Here is a 12,074-nt window from a genome sequence, read left to right as displayed (position 1 = left end):
TCATGTTCTCCGTTGCACTATCGTTAAGGTATATTTGATGTTTGAGAAAGTAATTTCGACATGAAGAACAATGGGGGAAGAGAGAGGATGTATTTTAAACTAGTTTATTACTAGTTTATTTTAAACTAGTAATAATTAAACATCATATAAACATGTCAATTAAAGACTAACACATAGGATTCAAATTTTAGCTTCAATTTATTTTATAATTCAAGAAAACTTACTAAAGTATTAAGAATTATAATGTAAATACTTTGTTGCTGCAATACATATTTTAATGTAATGTTTCCTTCTTCAGCATCAAGGCTTACCTTTCTGCAGTGGCTGTAGATATAGCCTTCAACGTCGACACTAACTGCGCTGGTACATTCATCTAAAATAGCAAATTGTGGTTTGTGGTAGAATAATCGAGCCATCTATATTAAAATAAGTGAAATTAAATCATGTTAACAGGTGCCCACTGAGGTCACTTTTTGCCCAGTCAGATAGTCCCTTCAATCATATTAGCCATGTGACTTCCAGATTTCATAATAATTAGTAAATATTAGTTGGGGGAACAACATACTCAGTGTCCCAATTTATTTGGTACACCCCTGTACACTTGCTCGTTAATATCTAATCAGCCAATCATGTGGCAGCAACTTAATGCATAAAAGTTGCTATTCAGATCAAACATCAGAATGGGGAAGAAATGTGATCTAAGTTACTTTGACCACAGAATGATTGTTAGTGCTGGATGGGGTGACTTGAGTATCGCAGAAATTGCTGATCTCCTGGGATTTTAGAGAATGGTACCCAAAACAAAAAAAAACAGTGAATGGCAGTTCTGTAGGCACGAACATTTTGTTAATGAGAGTTCAGACTGGTTCAAGTTGACAGGAAGGCAACAGGAACTCAAAGAACCATGCATTACAACAATGGCATGCAGAAGACTATAAACATATACTCTGTGGCCACTTAATCATAATGCAGCCACTGAGTAAATCTCTATAACTGGATAAGAGAAATATGCATGTGATTTATACTGGCATCAAAACAGTTAGTTTCAATCCCCATTCCCATTCCGACATGACAGTCCATGGCCTCCTCTACTGCCATGATGAGGCCGCTCTCAAGTTGGAGGAACAGCACCTCATATTCCATCTGTGTAGCCTCAAGCCAGATAGCATGAATATCGATTTCTACAACTTCTGGTAACTTTTCCACCTCCTTCCCACTTCTTCAATTCTCCACTTTTGCTCCCCTGTTACCTCTTCCCTTCTCCTCACCTGCTTATCCCCTCTCTCTGATGTCCCTCGTCCTTCCCCTTCTCTGTAGTCCAGGAAAAAGTAACCATAAGTTTTTAAACAACAAGAAGTGGCAGCATATAATAACAGGGGTTAAATTAGTTAGACTTCTCTGACAAAACAAATTGTAACAACAACATGGGTTGAACTCACTCCACTATTTCTAAAGTAGGGGAAACTACCTCTTAAAGAAAAGGCACATCATGGCTACATATGGTGGCAGATTTCAGTGAGGGCTTCTCTGCAGATGTCTCATATACTGTTTTCACTCATTTCAGATGGGGGAATTGTTAAATGATAATTCTGCATGGATACACTGCCCTTCTCCTCCTCTTCCAGCAAACTTATCCTGATCTGCATGGCCTTCATCCATTCTCCTCTTTGTGCTGTATTTTACATGTAATTGAGTTGAAGAAGAAAGATTCCCATGGACACCCATGTCTGGGCAAATGGTAGGTCCAGAATACTTAAAATGCAGGGGCAAGTCCTGTAGCATCTATTATATCACTGTCTATAGATTTCTAAGAAAAGCCAAGGAACTGCACAAAGCACCAAACACATGTAGAAAAAAAAAATCGTGAAAGTAATTGTTGATCCTTTAAATATCACCTACAAGGGAGCTTTCATTTCAGTGAAGGAAGGCCTGGTCAACCTTGCACGACTGAAGGCGTTACCACAGTAGCGAGCTCTAAAATGGCAGTGCTGACATAGAAGATGCACTGATAACTTGTCTACTCCTCACACTATGGAGGGTACTACTGCAAGTGCACCTCAGCACTTCTGATACAACCACCTAAAAAAAAAACATGTGCATATACTGGATGCCATTTTGGAGCTAAGACAGCATGTCTGGCATGAAAATACACTGTGGATATGAATGTTGCACCCATATATTGCATACCTTTTCATGGCTAAATTATAAACCAGCCAAGACGTAATGTTTTTTGATAATCAAGCATTAAAAAAAGGATACATTTAAAATCATTACAGGACTGTTCTACTTTTATTTCTGGTGATGCAAACTTTAGGAATGAAACAATATCTGAATATTGAACGTACAGCCATTCGTTGCTTTTCCCCTCCACTGAGTACATCCATCCAGTCCTGAATGCAATCCCATCCTCCCTCACGTTCCAGAATATGGCCAAGTTGAACATTGTCCAGATACTCCTTCAGAACCTATTGACAAATACAATCATACAATCAAATTAGATCTACTAGTTATTAATTTCCATGAGAAACATCGCAGATGTACATGCAAATTAAATTATAAATAATTTACTTCTAATTTTGAGTGCAATTCTGTGCCCTAATATATTTTATTAAACATGTATAATTTGATGACACTTCAAATAAACAAAAAAAAGACTTTTTTTCATTAGAGAACAGCTTAGTGTGATTGAGAAGTTAAGAACAAAACAAAATGCTGGTCCTGAAAGGCTGAAGGAGAAACTATAGTTGAAACACTTCAGCATCTCTGCAAAGAATAAACAAATCTAACATTTCAGGTCATGAACCCTTCATCAGAACCTCTTCTAGGTGTCTGATATCCACAGACTACAGTACACTGTCTTCAATCCCTCATAATCCACCTTAATCCAACATTAACACATGATACATAACTACAGTGGAAGCAAGACGGTAGGAGGAAAACAGCTAACATAATAATATAGTAATATTTGATATACCAGATCAGATACTCCTTTCTGTCTCTGATCTTCCCGTGTGTCAGGGTAGATCACCTGATCTCTTAGAGTTCCAAGAGTCATGTATGGTCGCTGCAAGATAAATAAATATTTGATGTTTGAATATGAGAATCAAAATTGATTCATTTGAATCTTTACCAAACCAGTTTTTAGACAATAACACAGTAATTCATGATTCAAAAGTTACTTTAAAATATAACTTAGGTTTAAGTTTTATATTTTGTAGTTACATGCACACACTTCTTGAACTTCATGAGTTCTGAATAATACGTTAAAAAATTTTAAACATATTATCTGAAACTTAATACCAGATAACAAAGAAAACTTGAACTAATGAGGTGCATTTTTACTAATCTGTAACTTAAAATTTGATTATCACATTATCGTCCATAACTTCATTATCATCTGTAACTTTCCGTAATACGTAAAACACTATGACATAGGCCAACTACAATTAAAGTACGCAAGATATAAAATATATGGCATTTATTTATAGCTTTTTATTTATGTTTCTCGATCACCCTATTTTACCGTGGATCTGTTTATTTTATCAAAATGAGACATACATGAGCAGTAGGATAGAAATCGATGATTAGAGTGACATCATTCTAATTCAGAGTGCAAGTTATCAGATATTATGTGCTATTTGATACTGAGCTGTTACTCTACTTGATGTTAGTCAAGTGAATTGGTTAGATGTTAGGTACCACCAGTTCTGAAGACACAAGATAACCACAGTACACTTTACTTAGGTAGTTTAAAGAACATTATTTTACAAAACAAGTTATCAGCTCTGAATAATGTTAAACTATTGCTCACAAATAATTAAAATTATTTTGATTTGAATCTGAAAACTCAATGCTAACTGGTGAAAATAAGAAAATACTAAGTGCATCGTTGTCTCTAACATGTACAATGAGTTTTTAAGAGATTCTGATACTTTCACTCAATAATCTCTGCCATGCACTTGAGTATTTGACCAAAATTTGCTAAGCCTAAATCGCAATTCATGTTGACTGTTGAATCCACACATTTATGGAAAATTATGCAGACTGGACCGGCCATGACACCTGCATAGCACAATTAGATGAAACTCAGTCCTGATGTTTAAAATTTTGACTTCTGAATTAAAGCTGACCAAGTATTCTTTCTGAAATAAACAGAAATTGGCAGAGACTTGAGGATTCAAAGTGCAAATCTTGAAAGATTATGAAACATAACAGGGAACCTTGTGTCAAGATAGGAAATATTGTTTTGGTTCTGTGGAGCCAATGGAGGAATGCCAGAAAAAGAATCCAGCAAATTGTGATAACTGCTCATACCACAGATGGAGTGTTACCACATCCTGCAGCTCTGCCTTTGAAAAAACTTCAGAACGGTGAGTGCACCATCTTTCCTCTATTTCCTGGGCTAATTATTTGCAGTTGTCTACATCAGAACATCAATGATTCTCCTTATGTTCTGCAGCAACTCTGACATTTTGGAAAAAAAACATGAAGCAGGCCAAAGAGAACATGAAAATATTTCACCTCCATTTACTATCATTAAGAGACAAAAGCCTTTGTAGATATTTGCAAGGATCAGTAACTCACCTTTAAATATCATTTGAAATGAATGACCAGAATGTTATGCAAAATTAGTTTTTTAAATTTGTATTTAAGAATAACTATACTAATAAAATCTGAACAGCAACAGTGTTACATACATTGTAAGAGGTGACAAGTAAATAATCTACTGAGCTGGATGGAAATTATTCAGAGAGAGCAAAAGATCTGCATAGTTAAAATGTGCCCAGATTGAAAAGAATAAGTCAGTCCTACCTGAGGTACATAAAACAGCTTCCCTCTGTCTGGTTTTGTTAGACATCCTCCAAAAAGAGGCCATAGCTATCAAAATGAAAGATGATAGTTCAACTTACCGCTACTTGGAAACAGGTGTTTTAACATTCAATATACACTCAATGGCCACTTTATTATGAACCTCTATATAAGCGTACACCCAATGGCCACTTTATTAGGTACAGAGGTTCCTAATAAAGTGGCCACTAAATGTACGTTTGTGGACTTATTTGTTGTAGCTCATCCACTTCAAGGTTTGACATGTTGTGAGTTCAGAGGTGCTCTTCTGCACACCATTGTTGTAATGAGTGGTTATTTGAGTTACTGTTACCTTCCTGTCAGCTTGAACCTGTCTAGCCATTTTCCTCTGACCTCTCTCATTAACAAGACGCTTTCACCCACAGAAATGCTGCTTACAGGGCTGTTTATTTTTTGCACCATTCTTGCTAAACTCTAGAGACTGTTGTGCATGAAAATCCCAGGAGATCAGCAGTTTCTGAGATACTCAAACCACCTCAACAATCATTCCATGGTCAAAGTCACTTAGATCACATTTTCTGCCCCATTCTGATGTTTGAACTGAACAACAACAACCTCTTGATCATTTCTGCATGTTTTTATGCATTGGGTTGTTGCTGCATGATTTGCTGATATTTGCATTAACGACTAGGGGTACAGGTATACCTAATAAAGTGGCCACTGAGTATATACTATCTGCACTTACCTCTCCTAAGCAACGGAAGAGTGAGCTCTTTCCACACCCATTTGGTCCACAGACGAGAACATTTGCTCCTGACTTGACCTGAACAATAATAGTTAATAGAAATTGCATTTAAAAGCAGTTCATAGAAGCCTTTGCATAGTCCATCTAAGTAAAACTCTAATTACTTTTCACAATATTTGTCCTTCCCGGGTTACACACGCCTGACTTATGGACTCTGTACATATGAATGAGCACTTGGGAGACCAGTGGGATGAATTTGCTGGCTGTTGCAGGGCTGCAGGCCTTTTCTGACAGTGGGAATGAGGAATTCCTGTGTGGCTTTGCTCCCCATACCTGGCTTTCCTGAACCACCACAAATGGAATGTCAAGTCAAGCTGGAAGAGCTCGAAGCTGAACAGGCCTGTTTACTTACTGAATCAGTGAACCCAGCTCTTCCCTCTCCTATCACTGTTTCTGCTTTCCTCTCCCATACACTAATTTTTGTTCATTTCCAATTTGCGAACAGTTCAGGTTACAAACAGCTCTCAGGACCAGAACCCTTTCGCAAGCTGGAAATCCCTGTAGAATGATTCCTTAAAAATTATGACATTTTCAAATTTAAATTTTCAACATGTACTTGAAATTTCAGATAATTCTACTGCCAAACAACAAGACTTAAAGAACTGATTAGTTTAGAGACAACAGTTTACAACTACAGATTTATGTAACTTGCTATGCAACATATAGTTTATTCTGCATTTATTTCCTGACTAAGAACTAGCCCTTTATGCTCTTCCTCAATGCAATTATTCTTTCATCCACTAGCATGATATGTGTGACCTGTCCACCCACCCCGTTAATTATTCTCAACAATAATTGTCGATTTTCACTCAATCTGCCAATATGACTGCATAGTATGTTTGTGTAAGTCAGACAGCAGACCAAGTATTAGAAGGTTTAGACTGGTCCCAATTTAAATGAAAAGGACTAAAGAACACAGTGACAGAGAGGTAACATAGCACAAGGAAAGGAAAGTATAACAGTTATATTCTTTACCTCAAAAGAAAGATCCGGAATCAAGACATCTCCATTTGGAGTCACCAATGGCACATGCTCAAATCTGACAAGAAAAATCATTTCAGTTTACCATTAAATGGCCCAGGAAAACCAGCGAAGCCAAAAAAAAGTATTTTTGATCGACCTTCTCTGTCAAACTCTGCCTCAATATTGTGCAAACTTCAACAATATCAACAAGCCTAGAGACTTCAAGAAGGTTATGTTCCTGGTGGAAAAAAAATTTAGGTCTGTATATTTGTAAAGGAGGTGTAAAAGGATTTCCACAAGCAAATGTACAAAACAACTGTTAATAACCAAGTGGTAAAAAGCCAGTATTGGTCTGAAGTGGTTAAATTTGTACTGTTGTCTACAAATTAAGTATACAGCTTTACACTTACTTGATAATATGATCCATAATAATGATTTCCCCACTCCCTGGTATCAAAGGCTGACTTTTTGAACCTTAATAGGAAAATTAGAGATTGTGTATAAACTTTATGTGACTAAATACAATATATCTTGCAAGTGCATATTTCAGGGAAAATACATGGAAGAGTTAGGGTACTTTGCATTCCTCTCCGGGAATCAGCAACTTATATGGTTCTAGAGGGGTCAGCAGTGACTTATACTTGGCGCAAGAGGTCATTGTATTATTAGAGGGCAGTGGGGAGACTGTTCCCCTGAGGAAGCTGATCTCTTCCTTGCCTGGTGTTTATAAAGAAACACATTCTTTGGCAGCAATTATAGTATTACAAACAGAAATCTAAACCTTGGCTGATTGTTTCTTTCCCCAAGACTGAAAAGTTACCAAAGTCACCACGGTTAGTCTCAGCCAACAGAGCATAGATCAGGTATCCAGAACCACAGAGTTCTCAAATACTAATCATGCAAATCAAACTACAAACCTAATTACAGGGTATAGTTTATACCCAAGGATAAGTTTACATAAACCGGTTCTCCATGTAATCCTCCATCTGCTGCATTACTCACCCTTATCCTGTGTAGAAACCATTGTGCGTTCATACTTTCCACAATTCAGATCTTTCAAAACTTGCATTAGTTCTGTGATTCGAGCTGTGAAACTAAAACAAATTCAGAACAGGCTGTAAAGATTTGGTGAGATTTTTACAGGGACCTAAAAGCTGCCAGTTTTCAAAAGACTGCTGGAATAAAAATGTGAAAGCAGAACTAGTATTATTAAATATAAAATACAAGATTATCACTCCCAGGGAGGAATATCCTCAATCCAATCCACTTTATTTAGAGTACATTTTAGTATTTGACCAGCAGTCTTGTTTATTAACACTAATGGAAAAAAACGGCACACCAAACAGTGGAGAGTCTGGAGTCTGATTTCTAATCTAAACTGATAGCTAAAAAACTTATTCTTGTAAGTGTTTTCATACAATGTTTTCCGCTACCGGTATGATACTGAGTGAACCTGGTGTTGGACAATGAACTTGAAAATGATGTCCATTAGATCTCTGAAGGTGGAAGCCTAGGTAGGTAAAATGGTGAAAAAGACATATGGATCTTGTGCAGGATTCCTTAAGGGTTAACTTTCAAGTTGAGTCGGTAATAAGGAAGGCAAACAGAACATTAGCATTCAAATCAAATTAAATTTCAAATTCAAGTTTAATTATCATTCAACCATACATGAATACCGCCGAATGAAATAGCGTTCCTCCGGGACCAAGGTGCAAAACATACACAGCACATTCAAAATAGCAAGCAAAAAAACAGTCATACAAAAAATAGATATATAGCCCAAGTCCCTAAGTGACATGTCCTGCAAACTGATGGTGCAGTTCCTGGCAGCATGCTGACAAAGATATGCACACAATCCAGCTTGTCATTCCAAAGACCAAACACTGGAGGGCAGCGCCAACAGGAGAGGCCGGCCGCATCTGCCTCCCCCCCCCCACAACCGAGCACAGACACCATGCTGAACCCACCTCCGGCATCTCCTCTCCTGGCCTGCAGCAGCAGGCAAACACGGGCCTTGAGGCCCAGTCCTCGCTACAACCAAGGTCACACAGCGTCTTGTCACACCACCAAACAAGGGCAACAGGGCTGCGGCAATGTCCAACAGGGTCTTGTGGTCACCGGAGAAACACCCAAGACAATCATCCATGGCTACACTGTGCGCAGCCTTCGGCACCAACTCTGATGCTTTTGACGCCTTCCTATAGCGGGCTGCAACCAGTCCAGCACCTCCACCACTGAGCAGCTCACTGATGTGGTAGACCTGCAGTACCTGACATTCGTGGAGTCCAGCATTGTCTTGCGATCATAAAAAAAGACATTTAACAAAGAAAAAATACACCTTAGGTTGGCCTGTGAGAGGCCACTGTGCTCAAACGAGCCGCCATCTTACCAGAAGTCCGGAAATTCATTTTGAGAGGACTAGAATATAAAAGCAAGGATGTAATGCTCAATCTTTATAAGGCAATGGTCAGCTCGTAATTAGAGTATTCCAAGCAGTTTTGGGCCCCTTATCTAACAATAGATGTGCTGGTACTGGAGAGATTCCAAAGGAAATTCATGCAGATGATCTCTGGAATGTATCAGAGAGGCCTAGATAAGAGTGGATCTGGAGAGGATGCTAGATATAGTGGGGAAGTCTCGGATCAGAGGGCCATCCATTTACAACAGCGATGAGGAGGATTTTCTTTAGTCAGAGGGTGGTGAACTTGTAGAATTCACTGCCATGTACAGCTTTGGAGGCCAAGTCATTGGGTATATTTAAAGTGGAGGTTGATAGGTTCTTGATTAGTCAAGGCATCAAAGATTACAGGGAGAAAGCAGGGGAATGGGGTTGAGAGGGATAATAAATCAGCCATGATAGAATTGTGGATCAGTCTCAATGGGCGAAATGGCCTAATTCTGCTCCCACGTCCTATAGGCTTATGGATGCTAGCCATCATTAGGCATAAGACCATGGAGATTATGGTACAATTTTTTTAATTGACTGGATCCAGTATTGCTTGCCACACAAAAGGAAGTAACTGAATGCACTAGACAGAGCGCGAAGTAGATAAGTATGCAGCCTGAGATGATGGAAAGACCGAATAGACTAATTTGCATTCCTTGGAGCAGAGGGAACATAGAACTTAGAACTCTCTGACGGTGGTGTCTGAATAGAGGATGCTGTCCAAGTTGCATGCCACCTTGGACAATGACTCCCATCCAGTCCATAATGTACTGGTTAGGCACAGGAGTACATTCAGCCAGAGACTCATTCCACCGAGATGTAACACTGACCATCATAGGAAGTCATTCCTGCCTGTGGCCATTAAACTTTACAACTCCTCCCTCGGAGTGTCAGATTCCCTGAGCCAATAGGCTGGTCTTGCATTTATTTCCACTTGGCATGATTAACTTATCATTATTTATGGTTTTATATTGCTATATTTCTACACTATTCTTGATTGGCGCAGCTGTAACGAAACCCAGTTTCCCTCGGGATCAATAAAGTATGTCTGTCTGTCAAACAGTACAACACAGGAACAGGCTCTTCAGCCAATGAAGTCTGTGCTGACCATGATGTCACATTCATAAGATATGACTTCCTCTGCACAAAGCCATGCTGACTATTTTTAATTAGTCTGTGCCTTTTCAGCTGTGAGCAGATCCTATCCGGAATAATTTTTCCTTACTATTGATGTAAGGCTCACCAACCTATAATTTCCTGTTTTGTCTCTATTGCCCCTCTTAAACAGATGAACAGCACTGGCCATCCTCCAGTCCTCTGGGACATTGTCTAGATACAAAATATTTTCAAAGATTCGGTAATCTCCTCTGTTGCCTCTCTCAATAAACCAGAGTATATCCCTGGGAGGTCCTGACTGACCTATACAAAATGATGAGGGACATGGGCAAGTGTTAGGGAGAAACTTTCCCCCTACAGGAATAAAAATCTGGAGTGCAATGCCTGAGGTGGTACTGGAAACAGGTACTCTAAAAATCGTTAAAAAGGTACCTTGTAGGGAGCTTGAATCTCTAAGCCATTTAAGGCTACGGATGGTGCTGGGAAATGGGATTAGCACAGATGTGCACTTGATAGTCATTGTTGATAAATTGGGATAAATTATTCTGTGTTGAATGACTCAATAAAATGGACTAAGATTAAGACATTTAAAAGAAAACAGACTTAGGGAGCTATTGCAATTTATTCATGAAAGTAGCAAATGACAGGTTACAGATGGACTTGGACAGATTACAAGAGTAACAGATGGAAATGAATGTGAAGTATTAGATGATAATAGTCTGGATTCAAGAAGAAACAGAAACATTTCTTAAATGCGTGCAATGGAAAATCCAGAGGAAGTAAAGGAATTGATTATCTACGTTAAAAAAAATTAAAATCTAATAGACACATAGGCTACCAAAACATTGAGCATAATTTCAAGAGGGCTAGTGTAACATCAAGAAATTGATCCTTTCCTTGTACAGAACTCAATCTGATGGACCCTGTTCAGTTTTAACATTGAAGAGATTGGAAGGGAAACAGCCCAGATTCATCAGAATGATACTTTTGTGTTACAAAGAGGATAAAGCTATATATATATATATATATATTTGAATGCAGAACTTTGAGCTGTTGATTTTCCCATGTGCCTCCTGTCTTTGCCCATACAAATGGCAAAATTCACAAGCTTGAGAAGTGCCATTTAAAAAAGGAGCCTGGGTGAACTGACACAGAGTGCATCCTTGTAAATGGTACACACTGGCATCTTTGCCTTTAATAATGTTAACCACCCTATCACCAATATGCGTGGAGCTGCTTTCATCCAGCAGAGTGGAAAGCATTCCATTACACTCCCAACTTCTGTCAGAAGATAGTTTAAAAGCTTTGAGTCAGTAGAATCTTTCGCCACAAAACACCCTATTGCTCTTGTATCCACAGTCTTTGTGGAGTTGGTCCATAAACAGACTATTGCTCACCATGGGATCTGAACTGAAATGTTACTATCTCAAGATATTGACTGACCTACTTCCAATCAGTGGATTTTCCAATATGCTGTAACTGAACAATTGCGTTCTCAGATTATTACATTTACACTTCCTCTGAAAATGTAAAACAACTTACCAATTTCAATTTTGAATTAACAGTCATTCAATGGAAAAGACACAAAAACTATACATCTAGCTGGAAACACTGATCTTACCCAGATAGCCTTGTCATCTCACGACCAGCCAGCACAATTCTTCCAAGAGCCTGAGACATTCTGAGTAACATCCGACCACTTTGATAGTAATCCTAGGAAGAAGGCAGACTTGATTTTACCAGAATGAATAAAAACTATTTTTGTTCTTTTTTCGAGCAATAAACTATCTTTTCTGGCTTTATCTACAATTGGGAAATCTAAACTACAATTACCTCCAGTAGTTCCGCATGGGTGCTCTTCTGATGGCGAGTATGTGACAGATTCAAGAAAGGTCGACTTACTACTAGATAACCCACTACAGTAGCAAGATCTAT

At 38.5% G+C, this 12,074-nt stretch overlaps 1 protein-coding gene across 1 annotated transcript in view; it reads right to left on the bottom strand.

Moving 5' to 3' along the window:
* The window catches only part of abcd3a (ATP-binding cassette, sub-family D (ALD), member 3a), a 59,161-nt gene that overhangs the window by 3,290 nt on the left and 43,797 nt on the right, over positions 1–12,074 (bottom strand). The window contains exons 12-21 of the mRNA XM_073062721.1: positions 11,973–12,070; positions 11,761–11,852; positions 7,580–7,671; positions 6,988–7,051; positions 6,590–6,653; positions 5,555–5,632; positions 4,813–4,878; positions 2,975–3,064; positions 2,346–2,465; positions 312–416 (exon numbers count right to left, since the gene is read on the bottom strand). Coding sequence (XP_072918822.1) covers positions 312–416; positions 2,346–2,465; positions 2,975–3,064; positions 4,813–4,878; positions 5,555–5,632; positions 6,590–6,653; positions 6,988–7,051; positions 7,580–7,671; positions 11,761–11,852; positions 11,973–12,070 — 869 coding nt within the window. The remainder of the gene's footprint in view (positions 1–311; positions 417–2,345; positions 2,466–2,974; positions 3,065–4,812; positions 4,879–5,554; positions 5,633–6,589; positions 6,654–6,987; positions 7,052–7,579; positions 7,672–11,760; positions 11,853–11,972; positions 12,071–12,074) is intronic.

This window comes from Hemitrygon akajei, chromosome 12, assembly GCF_048418815.1.
Source record: "Hemitrygon akajei chromosome 12, sHemAka1.3, whole genome shotgun sequence".
NCBI classification, from domain to species: Eukaryota; Metazoa; Chordata; class Chondrichthyes; order Myliobatiformes; family Dasyatidae; genus Hemitrygon; species Hemitrygon akajei.
Note: the sequence above shows the minus strand (reverse complement) of the source record. Positions and strands in the feature narration are given on the sequence as shown.